The 15,696-nt window shown below is 49.6% G+C and overlaps 1 protein-coding gene and 1 non-coding gene across 2 annotated transcripts; both read right to left on the bottom strand.

Annotated features, from left to right (window-relative positions):
* Positions 1-9,977: 9,977 nt before the first annotated feature.
* On the bottom strand, positions 9,978-11,426 carry LOC136483139 (uncharacterized). Its single transcript, XM_066480230.1, has 2 exons — positions 11,005-11,426; positions 9,978-10,920 (listed from the first exon to the last, which is right to left on the bottom strand). Exons 1-2 carry the CDS (start codon positions 11,424-11,426, stop codon positions 10,023-10,025), a joined length of 1,320 nt encoding a protein of 439 aa, XP_066336327.1. The 3' UTR covers positions 9,978-10,022.
* LOC136484565 (small nucleolar RNA Z206) lies at positions 10,303-10,429 on the bottom strand. The gene has a single exon (XR_010766078.1). It is a non-coding gene; the product is annotated as a small nucleolar RNA Z206 (small nucleolar RNA).
* Positions 11,427-15,696: the final 4,270 nt, after the last annotated feature.

Here is a 15,696-nt window from a genome sequence, read left to right as displayed (position 1 = left end):
AAATCCTCCACACATGGCTTACTTGTCCTGTGTACGCCGGCCCAAATTCCCTTCCCTTCGTTGTGCACCTGTGCTAGGTCTCCGCGTGGTCGCGTGGACACCAGCCACTGATGTCTGTTGGAGCAGCACGACCAGCACACGAGTGCGCCACTGCTCCCATGGCTGCCGGTCTCCCTGTGGCAAGATATTTTAGCCGCACATCCACCACGCTGGCCCAGCGTCCGCGTCGTCTTCCCGGTGTCCGATTCCTAGCATCGTCGTCGCAGCTGCACGCCGCTGCCGCGATTCCCGTCGTCACGCCATCAGGTTCGCAGCTCGTGTGTGCACGTGTGGACGATACACTACTGCCACCTGCGGCACTCACACACCAACCGTCGCCGTGTGGCCATGGCTGCCGGCAAAAATTCTCTGCCCACTGAGACTTTTCTTACTGCCACCGCCTTACTGTTAGACGAGCTGGGCTATAAATAGTCGGCCGGCAAGCTGCCTTTTCCCCATCGAGCTCCGGCTTCGACCATTGCCCCTTCCGAGCTCGCTCCCTCTGTGATCCTTCTCAGCACCGCCTCCCTTTTCCTCGACGCAGTCGGCCAGGGCTGTCTCGGTTCGCCAGCACCACCGCATGGCTCCGGCATCGTCAACCGCCACTCCAAGCCCCAGAGTGAGAACCCCTGCCTGATAACATAACAGCGACGCCCGCATCCGCGCGATCGGAAGCCGCTTCGCCGACGCTAGCCGTAGCCGCCATACCGCCGGAGTGTTACGACTGGACCTACTACTGTTGTGAGTCCGGCACCAGATGCTGAAGACGGAGTTGAGCCGCAGCAGGAGTATGGGCCGCAGCTGCGAAGGTCCAACCGGCCCAGACTTCCAAACCGGTGCTTCACGGGCAACGACTGGACCAAGGCGTGAAGCTTCAGCATATATATACGGAATGTTGAGAGAAGAGAGGGCATGAAAGATTAATGTAACAAACTCTTGCTTTCACCTGCAAGCTTCCGCTGATACCCAACCTCGTGATCTGCTGCCTTTCCCCCTGTTCCATTCCTGCTACTCGCCTAAACTCTGTAAGATCGATATTCCAAATACCATAACTCTGTCGTGAGCGTAACAAATTGGTACTCAGAGCCGAATCCGCAGCGCCACGAGACCACCACTTCCTCGACTGTTCGCTCATCGGAGTCGAGGACATCGCTGGTGTTTCTGCTGGAGCCCCACGAGATCTTCCACGATCACTTCACCCGGTTCCGCAAGCAGTTTGGCGATATGGATCCTAACACCAAGCTCATCCTCGACGAACTCCGATCCGTGCAGTCGAATCTCACCGCCCGCATGGATTTGATGGAGAACTCCGTCGGCAAGCGCTTCGCCTCCCTGGAGGATGCGGCCAAGGCATTCGACACTTGGCGGCCGAAGATGGATGCGACCGTGGAGGAATTGCGTGCGGAGGTGGACGCAATTCGGAAGACGGACGAGATGGTGGAGACGTTGCGGGAAGAGATGACCGCCTTGCGCAAGTCCGTGAGCCGCTCTGTCCTCGACGTCGTGCCGGCCATGCCAGCCGGTGTTCTGTCGCCGCCTCCAAAGGTGTCCGCGGCGTCGATTCCCGCTGTCTGGACCAAATTCAGCCCGTTAGGGCACCACGAGGAATCAAGCCACCGGGGATTCGAGTATCCAACTCAATCCCCAGTCAAGGGTACGCTCACTCCACCCAATCCTGATCCTAAACCCAAGCTTCTTCGCTCTTACTCTGGATCAGCTCTCATATCAGGTGTTCCTAGTGGACCGGGTGGGGGTCACTACTACAAAAACAAATTTGCGCAGCGTCACCAAAATAGCCTCCGTGGCGGGCACAATTTTTGCCCGCTGCGATTAATGCCCATGATTTACTGAGGCGGGCCTTTTTTATTTACTGAGGCGGACGTTTTTGTCCGCCACGATAAATAGATTTACCATGGCGGGCGTCTTAAGATGTCCGCCACGGAAAATACCCTATTTTCCGCGGCGGACGTCCGCCGCGGAAAATAGGGTATTTTCCGTGGCGGACATCTTAAGACGCCCGCCATGGTAAATCTATTTACCGTGGCGGGCATATTATAAGGCCCGCCACGGTAAAAGGCCGAGGCCCAGTTGGCCCAGCAAGGCCTGATTTCTGCCTTTAGTATAAAAGCTAGTGCCCACAAGAAGCTCGGAAACCAGGGGGAGGAGATGCAGTCAGGCAGAAACAGAACGCGGGGGTGCCTCTGGTTTGGTCGTCTCCGCCCGTTTTCCCCCTTTTCCATGGCGTAGGCAGGCATGGTGCTTCAACACACACACTCCACTCTCGTCAGCTATAAGCCTATATAAGTAGGCCACCTGCTTCCTGCAATCCATCCATCCATCACTGCAATCAAGCACGCATCCACCAAATCCAAACACAGCAGCAGACCCGTTTCGAGGGAGGAAGAGAGGATGAGCTCGTCGCTGCAGTCCTGGGTGGAGCAGGCGGTTGCGGTGCGGCGGGCGGCGTGGCAGCGCGTGACCGGACGGCGTGCGACGGCCGAGCGACGGCGCGCACGGGGCCGCGACAGCCTCCTCCAAGGCCGAATCGAGGTCTCCCGGCGACAGATCGAGGCTCCCGGCGGCGGCTCGACGACGACAGCCTCCTCCAAGGCCGGATCGAGGTCTCCCGGCAACGGATCGAGGCGTCCCGGCGGCGGATCGACGACGACAGCCTTCTCCATGGCCTCACGGCGGATCCAGCGCCCTCGTCGTCCACGACGCGGGTCCGGCCTCCTCTTCGTCCACGGCTGCGGATCCGGCCGATCTGCGCTCCCTGGCCGCAGATCCGGTGAGGTCGTCCTCCCTGGCCGCGGATCCGACGAGGATGACCTCTTCGGCGGCGGATACGGCGAGGAGGAGACCCCGGCGGCGGATCCAGCGAGGTGCGGTGGCGCTGGTATTGGGTTGGGAATGGGCTCGTCGGTGGGCTCGAGAATGGGCTCGCCGACGGCTCCTAGGTTTTTTTTTGTTTTTTTTAAATAATTTACCGCTGCGGGCGGTGTAACGTGACCGTCGTGGTAAAAGTATATTTACCGCGGCGGGCACGTTACACCGCCCGCCGCGGTAAATCGGTTAACCACGGCGGGCAAAGCCGCCCGCCACGGTTAAGCCACGATTTACCGTGGCCTCTAGGCCGCGGCGGACGGCTTTGCCCGCCGCGGGAAACTGAAAACGCCCGCCTCCAGTAAAGTTTGTGTAGTAGTGGGTGATGGCTTCCCGCGTCACACTTGGCATGGGGAAGGGGTTCCTCGAGGCAATTGGTTCAGGGAGGGAACTCACTAACACATACCTAAAATGAATTTTCCCCCATTTGATGGTGAGAACCCAAAATTGTGGCTAGGACATTGTTTGGATTATTTTGGCATGTATACGGTACCCCACCACCGCTGGGTTAAGGTCGCCACCATGCACATGACCGCGGCCGTGGCTCGCTAGTTCCAATCGGTGGAAGATCAGATTCGTCAGGGAACTTGGGAATTCTTTAGTCAGGCTGTCATGGAGCGCTTTGGTAAGGATCAGCATGCTCTTCTGATCCGCCAGCTCTTCCACATATACCAAGCTGGGTCTGTGCAAGAGTATATTGATAAGTACACTGGGCTAGTTGAGCAATTGATCACCTATGGTCGCAATACCGATCCTCTGTACTATGCTATGCATTTTGTTGATGGCCTCCGTGCTGAATTTCGTGCTGCTGTACATTTGCAACGTCCTGCTACTCTGGATACTGCCCGCATGCTCGCCTTGTTGCAGGAAGAGTTGGTGGAGCCGAGACGTCGGGGGGATGTTCGGAGGTCGGAGCCATTCACCTTTGCCAAGGCGGCGCCGCGGGGTCCCTTGCCCCTTCCTCTGCCACCCCTCCAAACTGAACGCCAGGACAAGCCAGCCGCGCCAGGAGCTATGTCTAATGACAAGCGCAGCCATGGGATTGAGTCCAAGCTGAACAATCTACGCAACTACCGCCGAGCTCGAGGTCTCTGCATCCATTGTGGCGACAAATGGTCCCGCGACCACAAGTGTTCAGAGACTGTCCAACTCCATGTCTTGCATGAGTTCTGAGACATTTGTTATTCGGATGACTGCTCAGATTCTGCATCGGTCCAGGATGACGATGCACCATAGTGTGCGGCTATTTCCATGGCAGCATAAGGTAGTACCCGACCTGCTCGTGCTATTCAGTTTTTGGGCACTGTGCAGGGAGATCAGGATCAGATTTTGGTGGATTCTGGAAGCACTCATACTTTTGTCGGTCAAACTCTGGCCTCTCAGCTGTCTGGGGCATCTACTTTCAGTCCTGCTCTCCATGTCACCATAGCTGATGGATCTCAATTGCCTTGTTGTTTCCAATTTGAACAGTTGTCTTGGTCTGTTCAGCAATGTGACTTTGTTTCCGCTGCCAAGATTTTGCCTCTAACATCTTATGAGCTGATTGTTGGAATGGACTGGTTGGCTTCTCGCAGCCCGATGCAGGTGGACTGGCACCGCAAATGGATGATAATTCCCTATGGCTAGGGCCACAGTTTCTTGCAGCATGAGCTGATGAGTCTGCCTGCCGGTTCTGTCATTCAGGTTACCACTCTGTTGTTGGATGACACTGTAGCTCGTCAGGAGCCTGTTCCGTCTAAGATTGCAGAACTATTAACTGAATTTTAGTCTATCTTTGCTCCTCCGGCTGGCTATCCGCCGGTACGCCATTGTGATCATACCATTCCATTGATACCTGGTGCCAGACCATTCTCAGTAAGGCCCTATCGTTACTCTCCCTTGATTAAGGATGAAATTGAGCGTCAAGTTACTAAAATGTTGCAAGCCAGCATTATCCAGCCTAGTTCTAGTCCATTCTCTTCATCAGTTTTGCTGGTCAAGAAAAAAGAAGGCACGTATCGCTTTTGCGTGGATTTCAGACAGCTTAATGCCATCACAGTCAAAGCTAAATATCCAGTACCTGTCATTGAAGAGCTCCTCGATGAACTCACACATGCATCTTGGTTTTCTTGTCTTGATCTGACAGCAGGATACCATCAGATTCGTTTGAAGAGTGGGGAAGAATTCAAAACTGCTTTTCAAACTCACACCAGCCATTACGAGTTTCGTGTCATGGCCTTTGGTCTCACAGGAGCTCCGGCCACCTTTCTCAAGGCTATGAACACTACCCTACACCCTCTGTTGCACAAATGTGTACTCGTTTTCTTCGACGACATTCTCATTTTCAGTCGTTCCTATGAAGAACATGTTGAGCATTTGCGGTTGGTCTTTCAGTTGCTTCAGCAAGATCAGTGGCAAGTGAAGATGTCCAAATGTCACTTTGCACAATGACAACTTCGTTATTTGGGGCATGTTATCTCAGAGGAGGGTGTGGCCACTGACCCCGATAAGGTTCAGGCTGTTTTGCAATGGCCTGTTCCACGGTCAGTTAAGGAATTGCGTAGTTTTTTGGGCCTCGCAGGATACTACAGACATTTTGTTAAGCACTTTGGCATCATATCAAAACCCTTTACGGATCTTCTTCACAAAGGTGCTGTTTATGTATGGACAAATAGCCAGGACAAGGCCTTCTCAGCTCTAAAGCACGCCCTGACAACCGCCCCGGTGTTGGCCCTGCCAGATTTCAGTCGCCCTTTTGCTGTGGAAACTGATGCCAGCGGTACTGGGATTGGTGCAGTGCTTTTGCAAGGGGGTCATCCCTTGGCATTCACGAGCAAGCCATGGGACCCCGCTTGTAAGGGTTATCCACATATGAGAAATAATATATGGCGATCTTGTTGGCACTAGAGCACTGGTGCAGTTATCTGCAACATGCCGAGTTTCAGATTATCACCGATCATCGTAGCCTGGTGCAGTTGATAGACCAAAGGCTTCACACACCCTGGAAGCAAAAGGTCTTTACCAAGCTCATTGGCTTGCAGTATCGGATTGTCTACCGCAAAGGCGTGGACAATGGCGCGGCTGATGCACTCTCCCGTTGTCCTTCTGCGCAATTGGCGGCGCTGTCAGTTTGTCAGGCCCAGTCGCTGGAGGCAGTGGTGGAATCGTACTCTCAAGATGCTCGAGCATAGGAATTGCTTGCCAAGTTGGCCGTGGCATCGGATTCAGTAACCAACTTTACTCTTCGTGATGGACTGCTGCGTTACAAGTGTCGTATCTAGGTGGGTGCTGACCCTGAGTTGCAAACTCGGTTGATTACAATGGTGCATTCTACTGCTATTGGTGGACACTCCGGCATGTCCATCACCTATCACCATTTGAAGCAAATCTTTGCCTGGACCGGCATGAAGTCAGCCGTTCAATCTTTTGTCGCTGCTTGTGTTGTCTGCCAACAAGCTAAGCCTAACCGTTCCAAGCTGCCCGGCTTATTGTAGCCGTTGCCAGTTCCTGACAGCGCCTGGTCTGTGATATCCATGGATTTTATTGAAGGGCTACCATCCTCCCAAGGTTCTAACTGCATACTGGTGATAGTGGATCTTTCTTCCAAGTATGCTCACTTCTTGCCTCTCAAGCATCCTTTTACTGCTCGATCATTGGCTCAGTCTTTTATCTCTTAAGTGTATAAGTTGCACGGTATGCCGCAAGCCATTGTCTCGGATCGAGACAAAGTCTTTACGAGTCATTTTTGGCATGAGCTATTTCAGTTGGCTAGAGTTGAGCCGCGGATCAGTACTGCTTATCATCCGCAAATGGATTGTCAAACCGAACAGGTCAATCAATGTGTTGAGACGTTCCTGCGTTGCTTCGTGCATGCCTGCCCGCATCAGTGGCGACAGTGGTTGGATCAAGCTGAATTTTGGTATAACACCAATTGGCATTCAGATTTGGGGCGTTCTCCTTTTGAGGTATTGTATGGTTATGCACCGCGCTATTTTGGCATTGCCACTTCTTCAGACAAGGACATTCCTGATTTGGCTACTTGGCTGTCTGACCGAGCCCTGATGTCTGAGGTGATTGGCCAGCATCTGAACCGCGCTAAGCAGCGTATGAAGAAGCAAGCTAATGAGCATCTGTCCGAACGTCAGTTTCAGATTGGTGATCTGGTATTCGTCAAAATCCAGCCATACGTGCAATCATCCTAGCACAGCGCAGCAATCAGAAGCTTGCCTTCAAATTCTTTGGGCCATACCGTATTCTGGCTCGCGTGGGAGCTGTGGCTTACAGACTTGAGCTTACGGCTTCTTCTTCGGTGCACCCGGTGTTCCATGTTTCACAGCTCAAGAAGTCGGTGGGAACTCATCATTCTATCACCAGGCATCCACCTTCTGAGGCGGTCCTTTGGAGTGTTCCTGAGCGGATTCTTCAGACTCGATCCATCACCAAGGGTACGCGCTCTATCACTTAAGGATTAATTCAGTGGTCTAACTTGCCAAGGTCTCTAGCTACTTGGGAGGACCTGGAGTTTCTTCGGCAGCAGTTTCCCCGCGCCACCATCTGGAACCGGCTCGGCGCGCAAGGGAGGGGGAGTGTTATGACTGGACCTACTACTGTTGCGAGTCCGGCACCAGATGCTAAAGACGGAGTTGAGCCGTAGCAGGAGTATGGGCCGCAGCTGCGAAGGTCCAACCGGCCCAGACTTCCAAACCGGCGCTTCACGGGCAACGACTGGGCCAAGGCGTGAAGCTTCAGCATATATACAGAATGTTGAGAGAAGAGAGGGCATGAAAGATTAATGTAACAAACTCTTGCTTTCGCCTGCAAGCTTCCTATGATACCCAACCTCGTGCTCTGCTGCCTTTCCCCTGTTCCGTTCCTGCTACTCGCCTAAACTCTGTAAGATCGATATTCCAAATACCATAACTCTGTCGTGAGCGTAACACGGAGCTGGACCACATCCCCGTCGTCGCTCTACTCTGCTCCTCCCCTCTGCTTCCTCTCTTTTTCGGTCGGACACAGGAGCCGTACGTGAGGCGAAGACAGGGATAAGCCGTCCACGTCGCCAAGATGAATAGCACCGCGCCACGTCCACTTTCTGGTCCCACGTGTCATGGACAGTGCGTCCACCCCTTCTCTTTTCTTCTCGGTGTAGACCCGGCTCTCATAGACCAAGCAGTAGTACGGGGCCGACAACACAGCACCCAAGCCGGTCTATAGAACAGTACTGGCCGCCCAGCCCACCAGCCCTGGCCCATGCGTCAGTCTCATGGCCGAGTAGGAAGACGTATACAAACGGCAGCCGCTGTGGGGTACCCAATCCTAGTTCTGCTTATCTTCATTGGTACCACGAGGAGAATATCAGTTGTATGCACTCAGGTCTAGATTGTTCTTGCCTTATCCAGTAAGTTATATGCACTCTACTGATACATAAATAATATCTTGATATCGTAATGCAAGTGAAGTATTTAATAACTTCAAATAAATCAGACAAAAGATCATTTGCGTGCAGTATTCACAACCACAATATTAACTCCTAGTAGGTGGGGTTCTCTGTTTTGATATTTAAAATTTAGTATAAGTTTTCTCTACTAAATGTCTCCTAGTGTGATTCTCATGTGCTATGATTAGTGGTATTGTTTTATTACTACTTAAAAATACTATGTGAATTCCACCATCTTGGTAGTGATTAGGCTGTTGCGAGCAAACAGATGACTTGATTGGATCCAAGACCGCACGTCATATAGAAATATAATTAAATTCCTGTCTAGAAAGACAACATCTCATATGCATAATAGATATCACATTATTGTTTTTATGATCTCACGTAACAATTTATTGTTGCTGATGCCATGTCTATGACGATAGTTGAACTGGACATTAGATTTCAGTGCTATCAAAGAAGATATCACGTCAAATCCGTAGTATATACTCCCTCCATCCTGTAATGAATATAGTACATTCTAATGAAAATTTTAATACAACTTAAGAGAACACTCCAATAACGCAGGTATCCATGGATTATTCCAATTAAGCATTTTCTCCTCAGATTATGCATGATTTCATTTTTTAATAAATCTTGCCAGATCTAGACGTAGTCATTATCTAGAATGCATTATATTTCAGTACAAATTTTAGAAGTCAGAACGGAAGACTGTATTTCAGGACGGAAGGATTACGAATTCCTTCACGCTGCTACATAATTCTTTTTTACCTATATTAGAAAAAATATGTGGCACCTAATTATTGCGCATGATACTGTCCATTGAAAATGTACTTCTATATTGTGTAATGGTACATGGAAAAGGTCAAGAAGATTAGCGCAAATTTTGGCTTTTGCAAGGGTAGTTGTCTTTCCTTTCACAAAGCAGAAAAGCTCTGGGAAAGTGTGCATTGGCACTCTACTATCCCAAAGGTCCAACAGCTTTAGGATGTCTCTGCCAGTTTTTATTCGCTGTCCGTATTCAAATAAACATGTCACATTTGTGCCTTTTTTAAATTTTAGCCCACGTAGGAGCATATGGGGTCAGCGACTAACATACATAGAGGGTTTGGTGCTGCCATGCATGAAACGCAGCTTTTTCTGGGCTTTGACTGAACTTAAATAGAAGATCCGAGACTCAAGAGACAAGTAGGGATGAAAACGGATCGGATACGGACGGATATCACCGATATTACATTTGTTTTCATATTTCTGTCCGAATTCGGATTCGAATACGGATAGTGTCAACTATGTCGGATATGATACGATTGGATATCGACATCATAAATATGCGATTTGAGTATTCGGATACGGATACAGTATCGGATGTTGGATATCCGGACTCAGATACGGACAGATCTCAACCCCTCTAAACAGATTCGGTTTTGAATACGGTCGGAAAATATCCATACCGTTTTCATCCCTGGAGACAAGCAAACTAATTAACACCACCACGAACATGAGCACAAGCTATACCAAAAGTACACAACTTGCTAGCCAAAAGCAAAGGACAACAACAAGATATATACGGACTCCCTAATAACCACAACTGATGAACCTGAAACGAGGTAGTCCATAGGCACAAAATTTGACTCCAATTTTGACGAACAGATAGCTTCAGTGGTCATCTTCATGTACATTTTGGTCATAGCCACTTGGCTTTAATCTTGTCTGTGTGCCTGAACTCACAAGTGAGTGCCACGGTGCCATCCATCCTCCTGAGCACAAACCTCTCAACCAGCAAATAGCACCCAAACTTGCTCCAGTGGCCCAGGCCGTCGTCGCGCCTCTCTGTCCGCTGGATCCTCTCCTCGTCGCCATTGCCGGTGGCCGCAACCCACCGGCCTCCCCTCTCCACCTCCCACCTCATCCTCTCCCACAGCACGATGTCAAGACCCACACTTCCAACAGTGGTTCTCGCCGCTGTCACTGGTCGGAACCACATCGCCCCATCATCCGCCTGGGGCGCGCCTGCTTGTACCGGGCTGGTGCCGCCCAGCAGCGCCGTGAAGCGCCGCACAGTCGCAGTCACTGCGATCTCCAGCCTGTTACTGCTGCTCCCAGTCCCTTGAAGATGTGTGGCGTTCTCCCGGCTGTATATCTGCTCCCAGCTCTGCTCCATCGTCATCTTGTAGAACGTGCTCTTTCGGACCTGGTCCTTGAGGAGGCGCTCCCCGTCGGCCTTCACGAACAGGAACGGGACATACCATCTGCCGACGACGACGGCGACAGGAGGGACGCCGAGGCTCCCGAGGTCTGGCATCCGGTCTCGGAGAGCAGAGTCCACCCCTCGCGCGTCATCGGCGAGGTTGTAGTACTTCGGTTTCGCCATGGCGACCACCGTCCAGCCCTTCTTCAAAAGGTAGTCTGGCGGGATACCGTCCGCGGCGACCGCCGCTGCCTTGAAGCCTTCGCGATGCTGCTGCACCTGCATCTGCTGGTAGACGTCGCCGTGGTCAAAGGCCCTGGGCTTCACGTCGGTGGGGAATGAGCGGAAGCAGCACTCCGTCCGGTCCTCCTCCTTAGAGCACGCCGACACCTTCCTGCACGGATGCATGTCACATGTCAGTCAGATGGTGACTGAGATTGAGACATCGATCATCCTCGGCCGAGATGTATGTGCTCACCCGATGTGCTTGCCGTCGACCTTGACGACATAGTAGCGGCCGGACGACAGCGGCTGGCCGATGACTGGCACGAACATGACATAGTCTGGTGGCGCCACGTACCTGCTGGCGCCCGGAGCCCTGCCGCCGCCGGAGGGGTCATCTAATGCCTTACCTAGAATCTCCGAGATAACATCGATACATTGCCCGAAACCCTCCAATGGATCAGAGCTGTTGCCCTGCTTCACGGAGAGCTGCCGGTTCTGCGGGAATGGGAGACAGCGCACCCTGGGATCTAGGCACAGGCCACAGCAGAGCGTACTCGCTTGCTCCGTAGCCTCGTCGAGCACGACGAGGAACCCTGAGCCCGGTCCTTCAGGCGGTGGCTCTGCCGTGGCCTTGGGGTCGGCCAGGTACCTTGACAGAGGCCTTGTTACGTACATTTCTTCTCCTCTAGCTGCTCTTGATCTGGATGGCTTTGTCGTCTCAGAGATGGGATGTCCTTGGAGTCTTGGTAGGCCATATATAGTGGGCTGCAAGTAGGATGAGCAAATGCCAACTCGATCGGCAACTTGCTGGTGCACACGTGAATGCCAGTTACGTCCCTACCTTGCATGTGATCTAAGACCACCGGGGAGACCACCGAGGAGATGTATGTACCATATAAAACGCATGAAAGCAACGGCCCTTCTTGTATCTAGCGGAACATGGAACGAAAGTAGCAACACTTCTATACAAATATATAGCACCATCAAGTGTTGTTGCTTCTGTGTTCACGATAATAATTTTCATTTTCCCACCATCAACTTGCATGGTAGTACGCGAACTGAGCATAGCTTAACTAGTTGAATTTGTCCACTCTAGTTAAGTCATCGACTTGACACTGGCGCTCGCATTTTACTAGACTTATTCTAGAATTTAATACCGTTGTTATTGTACCCATGGACAGCGAAGCTCCTATTGTGACCATCAATTTTGATATATGCCGGTTGAATCTTAGTTTTTCGGAGGTGTTTTCATAGAGGTAAGGTGAGTATGCCTCTATATATTGAGTGTCTGTGTCTGTATTATGATTCACAAAAAAAATCGCATGGTATTATCATTTTCAAGCTTTAATAACTACAAAACAGGGTACGTTCTCCAACTATAAAAGCCAGATAAATTTGGTCATCACCTATATTCAGAAAGGATTTCTATTTTAGAAAAGTAATACTGACAGTTGGGTTCTCGAAAGATTAATCACCAATTAATTTTGAATTAGCAAAATATGAAACATACTAGTCTATTTAGATGTATCTTGAATTCATTTCTTTGTGCTTATAGTGTTTAATTGCTTGTAGTCATGCTCATTATTTATTTAAATAATTGCTTTCCAGTGTACAAGACTTGGGAACTGACCAAGAAGCAGACGTGGCAGTAGACTAATGGGGAATATGACACCAACCTGAGAGATACATACCATTACCCCACTACATGTACAGATGTATAGATCGTATTTAGCAATTATATGTTTTAAACAAGGGAGTGCCTCAAACATCATGTAACTAACTAGTCTACAATCAAAACAAGGTAGAGTGAAAACTGATAATTTATATAATATTAGTTATTGTTACAAGCTATGACACACTGGGGACATGAACTAATACGATCCAAATAATTAAGCACGAACACATAGATAACATATTGGAAAAAAATGGATACTAGTTTCATGTTTTGTGTTTAAAATAAATTATTATGAACTTTTAAGTATTAAACCATATTTTTATTCAAATACAAAATAGAAACCCAGCTTGAAGTGGTATGGTTTTGATAGCTGTAGTGTATCTGGTATCCGATTTCATTTTTTGAACACTACTATGAATTTGGTTTTAGGAGACTGGCCTTTTTTACCGAGGTGGGTAAAAATAGATATAGTCTTCACAAAGAGGTAGTTAACTTCAGAGGCAGCCAGTACATTTATGGAGATAGTTTGATAAATGATTGTATCATAAAATTGATGAACAGAGATGGCCCCTCCTCACAAGTCCGCCTCCAGAAATGGGATTCAAATGTCCACAGTTGCAGTCATCGCCTCTGAAAATCAGCCACATCCTCAGTTTTCCTCACATCTGTCAAACTGACTCAACCTCTCTCCTCTCTCAATCTCTGACCCTCGTATTCCTGTGGCCGGACACGATTGGTAGTAGAGCCTGTGACATCCTGCAGCACCCCCTCGGCCCCTCCACTGGCGATGGCTGGAATGACGTTAGGGCGTGCGTGGGCCCTGCGTGGCAGATCCGGCGGGAAAACTGATTAGTTTATTGGGTGAAGCTAATGTTATGGTGACCTTATTAAGGAGCTGGGGAAGAAGCTGCAGCTTGCCCACTTGTGTTTTGTTCTTTACCCTTCCATGTCATATCATGGGTGCTGGGCGTATGGGTGTAATTATATTCACGTCGAGTAGTGCATGGACTGTTGGAGATTCTTGCCCTGACCAACTTGGATGTGTGAATCGGGTAGCAGCCAACGTCGGCCAGCTGGGTGCACTGGACACTAGCAGTTCCACTGGCCTTGCTATTAATTGTATCTTTGAAGCAGGACGTGGCCTTCAACACGATGCAACTGTACCAAAAGAATGCTTGCTGCATCAGAATTGTCAAGTGACGACTAGTTGTTAGCAGCAATTTAGGCGAAGGGAGAAATTCGGAGAAGGCCAGAAGAATTGTAGTTGGGGGGGTCCGATGTATGTATGGTTATGTCGAGAGGAGTTCAAGCATATATCGTACAGGCCCCATCCTCTTTTTTTTTTGAGAAAATGGGTTGGATTTTATTTTATATGCGAACGTAATATTACATCCAGCCCCATGTAAGGGGACCCCTTGTAGAAATAGAAATTACATTGAATTCCTTTTGAGGTCCTTATCGTCTTCATCGCCTCCGGTTGGGACACCTGCCTATCAAGATGGAAGCTTAAAACCGGTCCCCGTATGTACCAAGATGCATCACAGCTTACAAATGGCAACCGTAGCACATCGAACAAATCAACGTGCTCTTGAAACGTTGAACGCCCCGGCAAACAGCCGTCAGCCAAATCTGCGTCACAACGAACGGGATCTGACGCCTCCAGCCTCCATGACAGACCCCAATCGGTGGACGCCGAAGAACCCAAGATGGGGATAAAAGACTCCAACCCAAACTGTAAGTCTATGTAGAGGAAAACCTACCTCACGAGCTATTCACCGGAAACCGCATCACCATCATCGCAGCTGTCGGAGTGGCCTAGAGGAAGATAATAATCTCATAAGTGGACATACCTTTACCAGTATACCCCCGAGAGTCGAAGATCTAAACATATATGCTAATATAGGTACTATTTCCTATACTAGTAACTACGACGGCCGTCAACCCAGAGATCCCCACCTCCTATGTATGGCCTCTAAAGAGGTCGCCGGCGGGAGGAATCAGCTGGATTGACACCGGAAACGTCGATCGCCCTGGCGCCGCCTTTTCCTATAGATGGGGAACGGGAGGGTTCGATCCAAATCTGGCCGGTTGTGTTTTTTAATTTTTTACACGCCCCATCTAGGAGTGCTACAGCTCATGCTCAGTGTAAGTGTTTACTGAATCCAGCCCAAACATTATCGGCTTCTTCTTCTTGGGCCTAGGCTTTCTCGGATGTTTCGGCCCATCTTCCATCAGGTTGCCTGCTGCCTCATCCGTCTTCGAACCGAGGACCTCACATGCCACTAAGGCTCTTGGAACCACTAGGCTACTGGCCATTTCACTATGCGCCACAAATTTGGTTGCGTGTACTTGAGAGATGAATGTGAAACAGGACCAGCAGGCTATAATGCCTGCTAACAAGGATAGGTGGGGTGAGTGTTGTACCGCCCTTTCAAAAAGGCCTCTGCGATAATGGCTACAAACATGTGTGTAATTTGTGAACTAAGGAAGGGAGAGGTGGAAAATTGCCTCCCCCGGTCCGAACATCCACGTATCTGATTCCTATTTAGGTGTCAAGTCAATTGGTTTCAAAAATTGTTTATATGGTTTTCTAAAAATAGCATCAAAAAATAGTTTTAGATTCATTTTCACAAAGTATAGTTTAACTGGTTTGGAAAAAGGATTTTATGAGGGATCTCTAAATGAGTTTGAAAAAGAGATTACAAATACATGAGTTTAAAATCAGCTAAACTAGAATTGTATTTCTTGCCCAAGTTTTAATTCTTAAGAGGTTTGTTCACTACTAACATATTTGAAAACAAGATTTAGAGGATTATAAATTCTGTTGACGGCCAAAACCAGCGCTAGACTACCTAAAACTCAGCCTAGAAGCACCGCTTTCCTTTGTCTATTTCATCATTTCTCTTTTGCCATGTTCTCAATTAGGCTGGTTTCCGCAAGGCCTGCTAGAACATATGTGCTTCCTTTCCAATCTTGCTCATCCACCAGCCCATTTTCAATGCCCATAACAAGAGCAGTCTAGCCCACCAACTCACACTCATTTTCAATGACAAGTCGGACCCACCTTTGCCTCCTCTCCTATGTCTAACTGCCACCAATCTCTTCCAACAACGTCATTCCCTGTAAAGGCCCCAAACCAAGGTGGAATCCTGGACGTAAGCGCTTCCACGTGGCCACACACTACAACCCGACCCTCTATGTTCTCCTGCCTTACCTTTTCCCCATTTTATCATGCAGAACACGATTCTCAGACATGAATGGAAGCCCTGT

Source organism: Miscanthus floridulus, chromosome 9 (assembly GCF_019320115.1).
Source record: "Miscanthus floridulus cultivar M001 chromosome 9, ASM1932011v1, whole genome shotgun sequence".
In the NCBI taxonomy this organism is placed as follows: Eukaryota; Viridiplantae; Streptophyta; class Magnoliopsida; order Poales; family Poaceae; genus Miscanthus; species Miscanthus floridulus.
The sequence above is the reverse complement of the archived record's forward strand: the minus strand, read 5'-3'. Positions and strand labels throughout refer to the sequence as shown.

Bases quoted from the DNA above. Each gene is read 5' to 3' on its own strand.
- LOC136483139 (XM_066480230.1), bottom strand. From the start codon at position 11,426: ATGTACGTAACAAGGCCTCTGTCAAGGTACCTGGCCGACCCCAAGGCC. The intron at 10,921-11,004 runs GTGAGCACATAC...GCATCCGTGCAG, and splicing joins GTCGACGGCAAGCACATCGG to GAAGGTGTCGGCGTGCTCTA.